Raw genomic sequence first — 17,670 nt, forward strand, 5'->3', positions numbered from 1 at the left:
AAAAATTTGAAAATTTGCAGTTAATTTCTTTTCTCTTTACAAGATTCAGCAAGAGTGTGTTAAAATACTAGGATTGTTTCTATGATAATTTGTCATGACTATCATAGAAAGCTTTGGTATATTAGAAATGTTGAAATAAAAATGGACAATAGTTAGACATTCCATTAATATATAACTTTTGTTTGGTCTGCAAACCTAAATAATCTTTACCCGACAGATCAGTTTGTTTTAACAGTGCATTTAATGTTTAAAAACCAAAAATTGCTGATCATGGCCAATTAGCACAGACAGGAATTTTCAAAGCACTGCTTGAATTTGCCACAAGTTATTCAATAGCACTCAGCAGTTCTCCATAAGTGACAGCCATCTCATTTTCTCTGTACAGTTAGTAGGGTTGTACATTTAGAGTTTGGGTGAGGTTGTGTGATGGAGGGCTCATCTCCAGGAGCACAGGGGAGCCCAGAGACAGAGCAGCAGGAGGACCCCAGTGAGCTCATCAGGGCGAGGAGCCCCCTGCTCCAGGGCTGTTACAGGAGAGCCGTCCACCCCGTGTCCCAGCTGTGATGGGACTCTGCTGTGTGCATGTTTGTATATGGAGGTCTAGGTACCAGCAACTGAAGTACAGACCTCATGAGAGAGGGATCCCAGAGCCTGGGGTTCTAGCAGCTGGAGAGACCAGAGTGCATGCATATGTCAGTACATGTATCATTGTGTAATGGCTGGTGAATATCAAGCTGGACTAGCCAGTGAGTAGGGTAAGTGTCCTGGGAGCCATGTTTTGAATCAGCTTTAAGTCCACAGGTCAGCCAGAAGGCCTGTTTGAGGCAACTGGAGTTGAGGGGATCCAGGAGCCAGCTACTGGTAGTGTCTAAGGCCAGTTGCTGGTGATTTCCAATATGTGTGTGTGCGAGGTAACTGGAAGGTCCAGGTCATCCAGTGCCAGTTGCGGGATAAACAGCATCCAAGGCCAGTTACTGAAGGGATCAATATTGTTTCTGTGCATATTTTTCCCACTAGCAGACCTTCATCCTGCTTGCTTAGAGAGGGGAATAGAATGAGGCTGCCAGTGTTGTTTGTGGTCACATGAGTGCTGAGTGTTTCTGTCCACGTACATCTGTGTGGACCACCATGTATATATGTACTGCATATATGTGTTTGTGTGTCTGTTGGGTATGCAGCCCAGCCTCTCTACTGATGGGAACTGGGGACATGGAGCCACAGCAGCCTTTGCTGCCTTGGGCTACCGTCTTTGCCAACTCCTAACAGTCTGGGGCCTTTTACTAAAAATAGAAAGGTAGAAAGATAAAATATATGCCTTGAAATCTCTCCAGAAAACATGAGAAGGTTACTTTCCATTTTGGAAGCAAAGAACTAAACGTTTCAAGTTTTCTTTATTGGACTATATTGTAAATGCTGCAGGAACGAGTGTGATTTACTCAGTGATTTTCTGCTACAGTCTCTAGGCACCTGCTGGTGGTGCTTAGATTCAGTCCTAACGTTCAGAGAAGTTTCCCTTGGTTGTTAACAGCTCTAGCTCAGAAATGTTGTCTCTGTGTTACAAAACTATTGATGTTGCTATTCAGACTGTTCACTGCAAGCTAATAGATAGGCAGTCTCTAATGGGTGATAGATAAGGCTTCTGGAAGTAAGAGAAAAAAGTTACATAGCTTTAAGAAACATAAAAAAATAAGAAAAGAGAGATGAATTTTGAGAGCTTTGTACAACATACACATTGGTCTTATTACACTATAAACATTTATCATTATTCCCTATGAATGAAGGTCTTGGCAGAAGATTCCTATTCAAGGGCATAGTTTAAATTTCATTCACTAAATATGTGTAAAAATATTACAGAGAAAGAGCACACAGGAAATTTTTTTCTTTAGAAAATGCACTCTTCGTATGATCAAGCACCTCTGATGCCCTCAGGCTTTTTTTGCCTAAGGTGCATTTGAGACGATCTAACTGGTCAGTTTGAATTAATTGCTATCAATGTGGGAAGTTGCCCACTAGGATCTGGCTGTTGGTGAACTGCTCCTGAAATAGGAGGAGAGAATAGGCTTTTGCAGAGGGTGGCTGGAAATCACAAGGACACTACTTGTGGTTGAAAGGAAAAGAGCATCTTAGATAACCTGTCATTTTGCAATATATGTTGTGGCATGACTGTCAGTGTTGTAGCTTTGCTGGGAAGCTTTTTGGATCAATGACAGATTTTCCTCATTGTGTGCTTCATACTGCCATGTCTGAGCACTTTGTGAGTATTCAAGCCAAAAGTGGATTGTTTGTAGCAGTTGCTGCTGGTCCTGGGCTGAAGACAGGGCAGGAGGAGGTGACAGAAACATGGGGCTGTGGGGAGACAGGATGGGTTTGTGAACCTGATTTTTTTTCTAGAACAGGAAAAACAAAGGTTTCCAGTTACAGAAGATTCTGGGAATAGAGGTGAATGCTGAAACTGAGCAAAAATAGTACTTTTTTAACATTCTTGATGCCTGCCTATTAGTAATAGTAGTAAAAGAACTCCGACATTAAAAGCATAGCTAAGCTAGCCAGAGAGAAACATTGGTAAATGTGCCCAATATCTCGCTATAGGACGTACTTCTTGTTTGATTGCTGTAATTTGGGAAGTATTTTTCACGGCAGTAGAATTACAGAAGATTGAAATAGTGGGTTTGAATTTCAGGTCGATGTAGGCTATAGTCTTGTTTTGTCTTACCTAGTTTTTATGGCTGCTAAAGAGGTTTCAGTAGGGACTGGTGTAGGGCAATCAAAGAAAATGTATTGCGTTTACTATATGTTGTATAGGATGAATTTGACAGAAAATTTGTTGACGTCAGAGGGAACGTTGTATTGTTCACGACACATTTGGGACCATCTCTTCCCATGTCAGGTTTTGTTGGTTTTTATTCCTTTTGCAGTCATGTTGAAATTTAGTTCTGGATGTATTGGAGGGAGATGTGTGCAGACTGTTTTCAGAACATGACCTCTCTCAACTTTAGAGGATATTAGGGGATTTTTTGTGCTGCAAAAAAAATATATCTCAAGGAAAAGCATTAGAGAAAACCCTGTCAACTTCTTTGCGGACCTTCTGGCTTTAGAGAAGTGCTGTAGTTGATAATTTTCTGATAAGGTTGAAGCTGCTCTGAATTTCTGAATTTTTTTTTCAGGAGATACAAATAGAAAAGAGGCTACTTCAGGCAACTGCACTCCATTGTTTTGACTGAGACAAAATTTCTGTAAAAAAAATATATATATATGTATATGAGATCCGAATTGACATAATTCATTCATGCTGAATATTCAGAAGGGTGCTACAAAATATATTCTTTCTTTATCAATTTTCTGAAAACCTATTCAATGCTTTGCCAGTAAGAATTTAAATTACTCTCCTAACTGTACTTTTGATATAAATGTGAGCAAAAGAAAAATAATAAGAAGGTTAATAACAGCTGTTTGTCTAATAATGGCAAATGGGAAAAACATGGAGTTATTAACCAAAACAACAGGGTCCCAGTGTAAGGAATTTTCTACTGAGTATGGACATTTTCAGTACGTTGTTCAGAAACCCTGGAGGAGTCTTTTTTCTTTTTTTTTTCTTTCTTATTTTTTTTTGTTCTTCATGATAACCCTTTGAATGATTAAATTCAGTGTTTTCCAGGCAATTTTACAGCTTATTTATTAAAAAAAAAATGAATGTGTAATAGTTGCGTATGCTTCTTTCCTAAAAGTAGTTTTTAAAAGTTTTGACTTCTGATTTTAGTATAAAAAATATCCACCTAACTATTTTCCCTTTCTCTCACACAACAAAATAATTCTGTCCTGGTTTAATAACTTAAAATATTACAATACATTGTAATATTTAATCTGAATAATTTATTAGAATGTCATTGTCTAGATTATTCACTTTTGAACAGCAAAATGCAAGCTTCTTTTTATTTATCAATGATTACACAGATAAATTGAACATATAGAATATAATTTTATTTTAAATTCTGACTAGACATGTTTAGATGCTGTTTAATCATCTATTCCCCACATTTTACTTATTTTTCTTTCCTTGGAAATCAGAGACTGCAGCATAAGATCTCTTTGTTAGTGATTCATAAGATGAGATATGTTAATACACTGCACCATTGAAGATTTGTTATTCCATCTTGTCTGTTTTCCTTACTAGAACCCTTGTGAACATTTTACGACAGGCAAAGTAAAATTATGTTTGGGTTGTAGAGGAGTACAGTTTTGGTCCTTACCAGCCAGGATGACTGAATCTTTATTTCAGCTAATTTTGTTACCAGGTAGAGTTTGTGACTGTTAAGCTGATTGGTAACTGCTGAATCATTGTGTCAGGTGGCTTAACTTCACCCTGGGGTTAGAGGCACATGTGGTTTCCTTACCAGAGAGATCTGTTAGCTCTGTAGTTACTGGAAAAATGACTGAGACACTTGCAGTTTCTGATAAACAGAAGTAAATTTATCAGAAAAAGCTAATTAAATTTTATAGCTAATAATATCCAGATAAAATATTGAGTGACATTGTATATAACCCCGATTTTCCATTTGGCCAAAAATATAGACTGTGGATGATTTTATTTTTTTAATTTGTAATTTTTTTCAATTTAAATGCAGTGAAATTGCTTCATTGACACATTTAAGGAAAATAAAAATTAGCGCCAGTAAAGATCAAGCAACATACAGATTGGAAAGATTTTTCTGAAGGGAGAGAGAGAGAGGATGATGAAACAATCTCTGATATATTCATAGTTTTTAAGAAATTGAAAGAATAAAAATGCTGCAAAGCCTGTTAGTATTTGCCATGTAATTTCATCATTATTGCTATATAAATAGTATCAACACTAGATGTCATATGGTGCTAGGTGATTTACAATAGATGATGGTCCCTCCACAGAAGTACAAAGCTGTATGTTTAAATGGTGAAGATGAACCCACTCATTGGTAGTTTTGTGCTTACTGTTTACTGTTTCCTCTGACATTTCTTTGCAAGCAATCTAAAAATAAAAATAATAGTCTCACAGTTATCTGAGAAGGTAATTCAGTGTGGATAGTCTTTTTGGAAAAAACTGTTCAAAGGAAGGATTTGGAGAGAAGACTGGAAGTGTAACACCTAAGTTTGAGAATTGGTTCTAGCTGTAAAGAAATATAAAGAAGAAAGGGACAGAAACAGAGATTAAAATCATACATCTTTTTCATTGCAGAAGACAGTCACAGAAGCTGCTGGTAAGCAGCCAGCTCCAGCGGAAGCCACTTCTGATTTGGCACTTAGCTCTTTTACTTTTGAAATCTCACTCAGAATATTGAAATAAAAGCCAGAAGTGGCATAGGATCATGGAAACAGTATTACTGACTGTCCAGGCGAAGGACAAGCTCAAGTTGCTCCTAAATACAATAGTTTTATGCTTAAGAATAATTTAAGGATGCTGTTGACCCTTTTTGCATCAGGAGTGGTTTAATTCTGTGTTTTGGTCTGCTGTTCCTCCTAACAAGCATAGAAACCATATATAAAGCATAATTTTTTTGGCCCACGGTATAACAAATGTAAGGATTAACCAAGTTTTGTGTTCCTCACTTTTGGCATACACTGTCTTTGGATCTGTGCTCCACGATTCAATTGTATACCTTTGCCACTCCTGCACATTGTCCCTCTTGGTTTTTTGTGTTATACGAAGCCAAAGATTACTGTCTATCTACAGAAGGTCATACCTAACCATATTAGCCGACACAAAACCACTAAACTGAAGAAACTTTTCAACCTATTTGCATCTTTTTAGTAAAGAGAATAGCATATTTGTATAAGGCCTTTCTTAGGTGTCTGCAGGTGATGGGCTACTCCATTAACATGATTCAGTCCAGAGCTGAAACTCAGACCCAGGTGCTGACCTACCTTTAATCACTTTTATAGTCTTTTGGAAACAAGCTATTGGGGGAAACTATAGGTGGAATGACAGCAGTTCAGTGAGAAAGATAAAGCAAGGCTTTTTAGAGCCAGTTTAGGAGAGAGTAAAGACAGTACTTGCATTCTAGGCAGTATTTTGTACTGAACATTACATTGAGTCCATAAGTTAAACAGGCCCAGAAGAGCATATGTGGGCAGAGTCAAAGATTTCAATTTGAGCCTTAGGTTGCTCTAAGTAAAAGATAAGATTCACATGCAGCATAGTATGGACTTGGTTCTCAAATTGGTGGTTTTCTCTGAAAATCTGCAGAAATTGTTTGAGTACTCAGGAAATGGATTTAACCCATTTTGCCAGATGTATCGTACTTGGTAGGAGTCATATGGATGGGAACAAATGGGAGGCATTTCTGTTTAGGCAAAATATGGAACTGGAGGCCAGGGTGGAGTACTTGGCATAAGGGATCTTGAAATGTCTGTGAAGACTTCAAATTTTAGAAGTAAGAATTAGCTCTTCACAGGTTTACATCAGCAGTGGAAACAGTATGATTGACAGCCTCTCAGATGCTTCCTTTGCTCATAGCCCAAATCACTGCTGGTATAACTTTGCCCCTTGCTATAGCAGATTATTACTAGCATTTATGGGAATTCTGTTAGTGTTAGTAGCAGTTCTTAGGCAAAGGGGCCAATCGAATTTAAGGCTTACAAAAAGCCAGGGTAATAGTTTGTTTTTTCTTTGAATAATTGGTTAATAATCTGTCAGCACATTCTTTATCTCAGAATAGAAATAGTCACTGTCTCCTGCCCAGGTTTTTACTGCATGCAGGAGATTCCTGGGCTGTAAAATAACCTTAAGAATCTTAATGAAACAGAGAAGAAACTGTAAGTACTAATAAAGAATTTTCGAGCACTATATAATGAACAAAAATATCAATAATTACTTTTCCTAGATGTGGCTTTCAACGTCAGTTAGATAATAATACTTTTCATAAAGTTATTTAAACCAGCTCATACTTCTATACAGCTGTCAGTAATGACGAAAAAGATTTCAAGTGCTTGCTAGTACGCTGTGGTTGTTTTGTTATAGTACATTTGGGAGGAGAAGTACTTCAAGTTAATGAAATAACTATGGTTATTCAAGGTTTAATGCATCAGTATTGACCTACCTTGTTGGAAGCTGAATGATTCAGTAGTTGTATGAGTTAATTCATTGCATGTGAGTTTTAAATTACTGGGTAACAGGGCTTGGCTCTTCTGTGTTTTATTGTAACTCATGGCTTACCCGTTCTTGTCTTAATGCTCAGAAAGCTATGAGCTTTAGGTTTATGCCTGCACTTGAGTTTGCAGTGTAACTTTTTAAACAGCAAGCTGGATTTACCTGGGCTATCTAACCCAAGGACCAGAGGGGATGTTGTGAAAGGGAACCCTGTGCAGATTAGTTTACCTTGTTGCTGCAGCTCACCTCTTCCTAGCACCTTACTTGTTTTGCTTAAAGTGAGGGTGCATTTTGCTTTGTGGTTTATATAGTATACATAAGTGCTTTGCATTCAAAAATCAGTAAGTTTCACTGTCTTTCCACAGGTTCATACTTGCTTTAGTCTCCAGCTATCAAAACTACCTTTATAATTTCATTTTACATTAGTTTTTATTTTGGTTTTATTTTTCTATAGATAGGTACATTTTCATATATTTTTATATGCATACATGTATATACGTGTGTACGTATATATAGCTATAAATATATAGCATTTGTTTAGAGAGACAAAGACTGTAAATATGGCAGTTTTCATGCCCCGAACATGAAAGATTTTATTAAAACCTGAAGAAATGGTTGTGTTGATGTTAGCTTTCCAGAGTGAGGGAATGTGCCAATTGTTTATTATTCAAGTTCACAGTCTTGTGATCTTGAGTCTCTTGCTGCTTTTCTGCAAATACAGATAGTAGTAGGTGTGAATGTTACAACCCTTTCTTTTGTGTCACTTTTTTCAACACTTTTTTCATGCTTTTGTCACCTCAAGTTTGGATTCTGCAAAGAGCTACATCTTGAAGCAAAATCTGGAAACTGCAACTAGAGTAAAGTCTGGCTGCCTTGTGGTTAAGTGGTATTTCCCATAGGCAATGCATATTTTCTCTCTATCAGTACATTTCCAGTCAAAACTTAGCTTTTTATACCTCTGAAGTGGGGAGCCAAATTGCAGGGATCTATAGCGTTGCTCTGTGAAAGTCCTGCACACCAAATACCACTGGTAAAAATAGAGCCCTGTCGAATAATGAATTTGTGGATGTAAAATGTATTACTTTACCATTTTTTGGATGTTAGTCATGTTCTCTGAACTTAGAAGTCATGGGTTCAGCTGGGCTTTTTAGCGTTGGCTTGACTTCCCCTTAGACTGAAGAGCTGTTCCACTGATTTTTGGAAGAGATTGAGGAGAGAAAGAGGGGGAATACTGTAGCACTTTGAAGTCCATTTATGTATTCACAGTGAGGTGCTGGTTGCCTTTGGCAGTTCTGATGTTTGTCACACCCATTTATGAGGCACAAAATTGAGTGACAAGCAAGGAGAATAAGTAATCAAAGATAATTTTTCCCCAAGCCCAACAGTGTTTTTTATAAATGTCACAAAATTGTTCTTAGAAGTTTGCATGTGGTTCTTACTAAAATTTTCAACATATTTAGAGACACTTGGATAATTTTTTAACAGATAACTTTGAGAGAAAGGCAGTATTCAGTTAACCTTGCTATTATATTAGCAGAGTTTATGAAAATTTTTGTTTGTGTGTAAAATACTGCTTTGTATGAAAAAGTGTCTGATTTATGGCTTTTGCGGATCATCACTAAAACGTTGTGCTGTTCTGAAATCCGATGCACTGTAACCTGATTCAGGAGTGAATCACATGCTTTAAAATACCTCAGCACAGAATTCCACTGATGATAAAGAGCTAAATGTTGAAAACAGAAATGTACATTATAATATTATCAAGCCTAAAAGGTTAGATTAGATAGCTAAAGAACTAGAGAAACTTAATCTGGTTTGTGAGGGGACAATGAATGTCTTCTCACAATTAAAAAAGCTCAAGCCCTGGTTCAGTGTAATACAGAAACTACAGGCAGTTCTTCACCAAATGTTAAAGTAACATTTTACTTTGAATTAGAGAAGTAGCAGGAACCAGTATGTTGAATATAAAGCAACACAAAGTGTGAGGAAAAGATGTGGCTAATGAATACTCAAAGGATCCTCCTGACATTCAGAATATTCAGTGCAATTAGTGCAGCCATGTAGCATGTTATATAGTCCAAGCTCAAACTCTGACAAGAGTTCAGGCACTTGATGTGAAAGACAAAGTCCACCCTCTTTGCAATCCTGAATTGGTTCTGTTAGCTTTGTATCGTGAGCATAGTGCTATGCCTCTGTGCCAGTTGAAGCCTTTAATCTCAATCCTTCCTCAGCTGTGTGTCCTCAATTCTCCACAGAAACTGGTACTTTTGCTACTGCAGTCCCCTGTAGCGATTGCAGAAGAAATGTGCCCCTTCTTTGTCCCTCTTTCTTTTCTACTCATTCCACAGCTAATTTGAAGCTAGCAGATGTCTGCTACTTTTACAAACGTCGTGTTGCAGACTTCAGATAAAAATAGCTAAGCCTACTGACTTGAACATCAGTGTTATCTAGTTTTAAAGACTACTGAAAAAGGAGGCACACATGACGTCTTTCAAAATCTTTAGCCACTGCCTCCTTCCCAGTGCTATGATCTGTATTTTTTTTTCTTAAGGAAGATGCAAGAGCTTTGGGGTGGAACATGAGGAGACATATGGATAGTAAACGCCATGGGTAGGGGAAGGGAGGAATAATAAAAATTTTTAAAAACCTTTTATTTAATCTTTACTTAAGGACTCTGAATTGAAAAATTACCAACTTTGCCTTTTTCTGTTCATGCTGCAGTTTACAAATGCATTGAAGGCTAAGTTGGGGTGGTCTTTACTTGAAGTGAAAATATAACAAAAGAAGTTGTAGAAGGGAGTTAACAGAAGAAAAGATACCGGTGTATCATAAAATAGATTTTACTGCAAAAGTAGCCAAACTCAGATTTTAGTGACTCTCCAAAGTTACATCTTACAGAGATGAAGATGACTTAGATTTAGCCTTGTATTTTCTATATCCAGATTTTGCAGTGGGTACCTGCAAAATCTCCTATCTAAGGCATATAGCATTTTCATATCTAAGTGCCTCTATGGAATTCATTTCCTCATCCCTCAATGAGTTTTCCTCCCTCCCTCCCTCCTTCCTTACCTCTTTTCCTCTTTGCCTCCCTACCTCACACAACATAGAGCAAACCCACAACATAGAGGAAACTTTTAATCTGAAAACATTGTTTTATCTCTTCTTATCTTTTCACCTGAATGCTTTGTTACCACTTCTTTAAAAGAATACTATCTTAGTAATACGTTTCTTTTTGAACTCAAAACTGCTCAGAGATTTTCAGAGGGAAGAAAGGACAGAAATGTGTCTGACCAAATGGATATCATCAAGACGTCCTTCTACTACAGGACCAGATCAGCTGTGCCTAGATTTTTCTACTGAAATACTTGTCCAGTCTGTTTTCAATAATTTCTGAAAGGGAAATTCCACACCAACTCTGTATAGCCTCTTCTTTTATTAATAAAATAGTTTCAGGATTATTCTTTGTCCTGAAAAAGCATGGGAGAACACCAAGAGAGAGAAAAGGCTACCATGTAGCGCCTGGTGGGATGTATTCAGGAACAAGGTAAAGGGGAGATGGCATTTACACCTATAACAGTAGCACAAGGCAATAACTTGAGGTAAATAACATTTTCTTTTGTCTATTTGGTTACTAAGTTCTACTGCTCTCTGCTGTTCACCAAGAGCAGTATGATCTGATTTTGTATTTAGGCAGTGCCCACCTTCAGGTGACTGAGCAGCCTGTTTCAAACTGAAAGTGATTGGAACAATTTTTAATTAGCCTTAGGGATGAGGGCAGGGAGAGTGGAAGCTGGTTGCCTGTATTGGCTTAATGAAGATTCCAGAATAACTGCTTTTTTCATACTTGCGAACTGTTTGGAGTCAGGGAACAGCCTGGAGAGGAAATGAACAGTGACACAGGATTGTAGAATAAACTTTGCCAACTAAAATTTATGTAACGTATTGACAAAGTAATTATATATGGCACTTAAGGATATTTCAGTAAACGTGATCTTGGCTATTGACTCCTGAGAGACATGGAGGAGAGCTGTGCAGTAATAATTATTTATTAAGAATGGATATCACTCACATGGCTAATCAAAATCTTGTCAAGAAGAAAAGAGAGATGTCATAATAGACCCTTCCTACTTCATGGAAATGAGTGGAATTGTGTGCTAATTATTTTTCTTCTGTTTTTTCCCACTTGCAGAACTTTCCTTTTTGTTAGAGATGGTAACCCAAATAAACGGAATGTGCACAATGAGACATCTATGCACTTACTGTGTATGGGACCTCAGATCATGATCTCAGAAGGAGCTCTTCATCCTCGCCTGACACGACCCTCAGAAGATGACTGCAGAAGAGCAGATTGTCTGCAAATGATCCTGAAGTGGAAGGGAGCAAAGCTGGATGAAGGACAATATGAACGAGCAGCCATTGATGCTGTTGATAACAAAAAAAATACACCTTTGCACTATGCTGCTGCCTCAGGGATGAAAACCTGTGTTGAGGTAAAAGTTGATACATAATCAGAAGTCTTTATACTGCTATTAGTTAATGGCATGGACCATGTTTCACAGAGCTGTTTTGGGGGAAAAAACTCTGGTATAGCATATTGAATTAACTTTTCAATTCTATTTTTCATTAATGGAAAATTGACAAAGATACACAGCCCAAAACGTACACTGTCTGTAGAGAACAATGAAAAAAATGGATTACATATACGTTAACTTCATGACATAAACTCCTCAGCACAAAGAGGACTCATGTAGGCTTATAAAAATTGGGAATAATTACAAGACTGAAATACTGGAGACAAAGCTTTAAAGGTAGCCATAAGCATACCTATATGTATAAAAAGAAGTTAAATAACTGCCTGAGAGAAAATTAGAGCTCTTTTTATTCTGCTCTGTAGCTGAGTCTGAGCAATACTGTCCATGTTTTAAGATCAGGTTTGATGTCTTTAATTTAGAGTGACCAGCTTTTTTAGAGGATGCCATACATCCATGGTAATGTACTTCAATGTGATTACCTTTTTACAAATGAAAAATTACTTCAGTGTTTGTGAATGTAGCAGATAGTAATGAGTCATTTGGAATCATAATAACTTTGAAAGCCTCCCATCAAATTTATTTTTAAACTATACCAAGTAATGTGCACTAGTATTTAATTACACTGGTAATTTAATTTAAAGAACACAAGAACAGACATGTAACATTTTCAAACAGCTAACGTTTTCATAAGACTGTCTTATAGCATCAAGATTTGTATTTTGAATGGCAATGGTTAGTTCAGAGTTCAGCATTTATGTGTAAAATTTAGGTTCTTTTTCTACTGTGGATAACTCTATTGAGACAACACTTCACTCATTAACTTAGTATCATCAGCAAAGTTTGTCACCTTATTATTCACCTTCTTTTCTGGATAACTTCTTCATATCTTAAACAGTGAGGTTCCAGCATCTGTCGGAGTTCTCTGGTGACCCCTTTCTGCAGTAAAAACCTGACAGTTTCCCTGTACTTTCCTGATTTTCTCTGGAAATACTTTTAGTGTTGGTGTGACTTTTACCACCTTCTAGACTTGTCCCATGACAAATTTAAGAATAAATTGCATATTGTAATAAATAGTTTGGAAATTTTATATTTGGATTGCATAAGGACTCATGAATAAATACTGTCTAGTGCCGGGTATTTATTTTAGGTTTTTTTATTGTTTGTTCTAGAACCTCTTGTGCTGAGACACCAGTTTGAAACAGACTTTTGTGTGTCTTTCGTAAGGCATGTATGGTACATCCACACAGAATCGGGCTTCCAATGATTTGTACCACTTTTCTGCTTTATGTTATTAGAGGTTGCTTTTGCACTTTTTCCAGTGGCGGACTTTACAAACACATTGACAGATTTACTGTGTGGTGTTTTAAAATTATTTATTCTGAGTTGTTATGCACTTGGCATACTGTTCAAAAAAACATTCAGAGTCTTTATTGTAGTTATACATTTACCTTTTCCAGACTTTATTCTTTACATTTTCTTCATGTGGAGACAACTTCAGCTTCTTATTTCCTGTACTGTCCTGTTGTTCTACCTTCACAGATTCTTCGGACATTTCTAGATTTTTTTCCCACACTTTTATTTAGTACCACTTTTTGAAAGTAGGCAGTGGATTATTTGTCTTTTTTCTGCTTCTGCCAGAATGGTGAATCTAAGTACATTTTGGGAATTGTTACTGAGTGCTTTTTTGATGATAACAGTTTGAATTATGTCTTGTAGACTGCTCTGGACAAATCAGGAGTTGCTTCTGCTCTCATGTGTTTGCTAGCTAGTTAGTCTATTATTCAGTCACTTATGTAGTCTGAAATTTTAACTTAAGCATCATGTATTAGCATTGCATTTTCTCAATATACCTGGGAGATGCAGTGACTGCAGTTCCCATTATTTTTGTTGTTTCTAACCTTACAGCATTTCTGTTCTTGGTCAGCATGTCACTTTAAATGTTACAGTTTTGGTTAGATGGTCACCAAAGCTTTTTTTGTTTAAGTCCCGAATTGTATTCCACTGGGATTCTCTGGTATTTGTTGATAGAGTTTATTTATCTGCGAGGCTTTTTCCAATACCGTGAACTTTTCTGTGATTCTTACATAGTATGTTCTGTGGTATTACTTTGTTACACTTACTGTGTTCTGTCAAGTTTCCAGATGTTGTCTGAAAATTCTTATTTAAAATTTGTCATTTCAGTTCCCCAGCCTTAGCTATGCACCATCTTGAACTGAATGCTTGTCTTTATTGTCTGGTTTTTCATTAGTCTCCTCTTCAAAAGCTCAGATAGTGTCTTTTTATTTCCAATAGCCAACACTTCTTTCATTCTGTTATTTTAAAGATCATCCTTCCTAGTTTTCTGAGCTTCTAATGAATGGAAACTCAGCTTATTTATGCCATATTCTGTGCTGTAACTGAAGTCTCTATCTTACTCAGTACTGAAAGGAGTTAAGAGGATGCCTCTGTTAAATGCTGATATTTAACCTCCAGTCTCACAGACTAAATCTTGCCCCTGTACCTTCTTTCTTCTCTGTCCTGTGTTGTTACAGTTCTGCAAGCTCCACACTAGCAGTTTTTCTTCCCTAGAAATTATTTACACACTGGTTCTTTTTTACTGGGGAGGCAAATTGCTGTGCAGTCTTTGCTAGCTGATTTACACTCAGACCCATCTAATTATGTAGATGATAACTGAATTATATACAGGTATTGCCTGGTTCTTCCTGTCAACTAGAATCTTTCTTTATTGGTTATATGGTTGATTTGGCGCCTCCTTTGATGCAATTGATTTGTAAATGTGTATCAGGCTGTCTCCTAGGTCTATGTTAATACTGCTTTTATCTTGATTGTCAACTTTTGTTTTTATATAAACAAAAACATTAGTTGCAAAGGACTGTGTACTTTTGTTTTGTTTTTTTAATACCACTTGTTTGATCCAGTTGCCTGATAAATTCTGGCTATAGGAGTTTACAGTTGCAGTTGTGTCTGTGATCTTCTCCAAGGAGATCCAGTTGCTTTTAAGCATTACTGTACATTAGAGGATAAATGTGCATGTCATATCGGAAAATGGGAGAAATCAGGATTTAGCATTTAACAACCTCTTTGAGCAAAGTTGGTGAAAAAACACTGACATAAAATGATTTGACATGAGGTTGCTGCTGGGAGAGAAGTGGTAAACAGAAAAAAAGATTAGGAACCAGTTTCCAGCGTATTTCAATTTCTTGTATTTACAATCTTGCTTTCTCACATTTGTGAAATATGTCTATTACGCTGATTTGTAAAGTGCTTAAAGTTGGACTCATATCAATATATACTAAAAAAAAAAAAAAAAAGAACAATTACATTAGCCACAGAAACTCTTATTTCATTGTTTTCTGTCTCTCTCTCTACACCTGAGATGCCCAGGTAACTCTATATTTCAGATTTACAAGGGATTTGCGCAAGGAGTCTTCTGCCTCAATCTTTCTGCCTTCGTGCCCCCAAATGGGGCTATACAGTGATACTAGACACAGTTGTTCAAAAGTTTCAGTTTCAAGAACATGAAGCAAATGGCCTCACACAGTGAGATCCAGGCAGACTATAGTGTCAGAAAGAATCACAGTTGCTACAGAGTAAATTGCAATTCTGGAGCTGGGCTGTAGCTTGTAACTGCAGACTGTAAAATCAGTAGGTTTTAAACTCATCATGAAAGTTCATGGTTTGTGTTTCTTCACAAATTATCATTCTGTTTTTCACTGTCTATGATAGGATTCATCACATGAATCCAGCTTCTAGACTGCTAGTTCCCCGTTTAATTGTATAAACTGGGTTATGTTGCCATGACAGATATGTACTGTTCAGCTGACTAAATCCATTGCTTTCTTTGATGAAGAATTTACAGTCTGATCCACGTGGATTGCTATTTGCCAGAGTTTGAATACCATTATGTAGTCTAACTAGTCATGGTTTCTACATTAGAAACATAGGGTACACCCCCAAATTCAAACTTCATTATGTGCCCTACCATAGGGTAGAGGACCTTGGATCCTAAGATTAGCATGTGAGATATCTTAAGTCCTCCAGCATAGTCTGTATTCTTTCTAACTCCTTCAACAGGAGAAGGATTATGAAGAGGAACACTAGATTATGAAAAGCCCGAAACAGAGCTTGGTGAAGGAATTCAACAATGATCTCTTTGTTCCTGGAAGTATTTGAGGATTAAAATTCCTAACACAACAAGAAGAGAGAAAAAGCTGAATTGCCTAATCCTCAAGTCATCTTCCCTCTCTTCAGTACACTGAAGGTCACTTAGAACCCCAGGAGTACCTTTTGCCCAGTTGTGTCATGGTTACTCTCACTTCAGAGCAGCGTTCTTCTTTGATCGTCTCCTTTTTCCATAACTGTTCAGGAAAACCCCAGCCTTGTATCTTCCCCTATTCCAACCACGCCCACCTAAGGAAAGGAGAAAACAAACATAGTCCCTTGTGGGTGGACCACCTACTGGTCGATTTGTTCAGAGTTGGTAGTCAGATGTGCTGTCTTGATACTTTTCCATTCACATGTGTTGAATTTCTCCTCTGAGCAGAAAAGCTGTGTGGAACCCGTTGCAAAAGATAGTTTGGACAAAGTTAACATGCCTACCTCGAAATGCTGAATAGAAAAAAGACTTTAATGATTAATAGATTTGATTTTATGCAGATATCACACTCTGTCACAGCATATTTAGCATATTAAATGGCATTTTGGCGATTGCTTAAATTATTAGTGAGATTATTTAAATTATTAATCTCCTTTAATTACTTAAGAGACACAAGCCTTTTTAACAGTACTTCCAGAGAAATATGGCATCATTATTAAAAACTTGTTGATTTGCAGATTAGATCTAATCTTGCAGATTAGATTTTGAGCTGCATGGGTCTATGGAGTATTCTTTCAAGTAAATTCAGTATTTTTCTTCCTCAGAAGGCGTTTTAGTTGCCTCAGATAAATTTCTGTTACAGTTTAAAATGTACAAACAGAATGTGAAACTCAAGTTAACAAAGTTTTGTCAGTGTTAAGACGTTTAGCTAGAACAAGGTAACTGTAGGCTGGATATCTTGATAATTATCCTATTATTATCTTTATTTCTGCCTGGTACTCTGCTGTGAAGATAAAATATGGTGCCATACTTAATGACACTAATATATTTTCAACAAAATCTTGTTGCTGGACTAGTTTATGATGTTTTGGGGTTTACATTTCTTTTTATTTTGGAGAATGTGGGGAAAGCTTCCAAAGACTCTACAAGAATGATTCCAGGTTTGTAAAATACATTCTGTATGTTACAGTTACAGGTGAAGGAAATACAACCTGCTGAAGAAAAAGTAAGAAGTGACTGATCATGGTCTAAAAGGTTTATGTGTCGAACAGATCATTTTGGGGAAATTTTTAGATTTTTTTTTTAGAAGTATAAAGATTAGAAGCTGAATTTTGACATATCCTGGTGAAAAATACAGGACAGTGTTGTTACAACCATCATGGTCTGATAATGTTTATAGATTTTTGTTTTATTTAGAAAAAAGATGAATAATTTTATTGGTGAATGGGTATCCTGGGTGTCCATTAGCACATGTTACAAAGATGTCATAATAAATCAAGAAAATGGTCCACTGTTGGCCTTTAAAATCATAGAATCATAGAATGGTTGGAGTTGGAAAGGACCTTAAATATCATTGGGTTCCAAGCCCCCTGTCATGGACAGGGACATCTCCCACTAGCCCAGCTTGCTCAAAGCCTCATCCAACCTGGCCTTGAACACCTCCAGGGATGGGGCATCCACAGCTTCCCTGGGCAGCCTGTTCCAGTGCCTCACCACCCTCACAGGAAAAAATTTCTTCCTAATATCTAATCTAAATCTGCCCTCTTTCAGTTTATAACCTTTGCCCCTTGTCCTGTCACTACACTCCCTGATAAAGAGTGCCTCCCCATCTCTCCTGTAGGCCCCCTTCAGGTACTGGAAGGCTGCTATTAAGTCCCCTCGGAGCCTTCTCTTCTCCAGGCTGAACAACCCCAATTCTTTCA

The 17,670-nt window shown here is 37.1% G+C and overlaps 1 protein-coding gene across 1 annotated transcript in view; it reads left to right on the plus strand.

Moving 5' to 3' along the window:
* Positions 1-10,675: 10,675 nt before the first annotated feature.
* ANKIB1 (ankyrin repeat and IBR domain containing 1) overlaps positions 10,676-17,670 on the plus strand; it is a 45,569-nt gene continuing 38,574 nt past the window's right edge. The window contains 2 exon segments of the mRNA XM_010072523.1: positions 10,676-10,719; positions 11,310-11,610. Of these exon segments, the coding sequence (XP_010070825.1) occupies positions 10,676-10,719; positions 11,310-11,610 (345 nt within the window).

The sequence above is a fragment of the Pterocles gutturalis genome, unplaced genomic scaffold (assembly GCF_000699245.1).
Source record: "Pterocles gutturalis isolate BGI_N339 unplaced genomic scaffold, ASM69924v1 scaffold13767, whole genome shotgun sequence".
NCBI lineage: Eukaryota > Metazoa > Chordata > Aves > Pterocliformes > Pteroclidae > Pterocles > Pterocles gutturalis.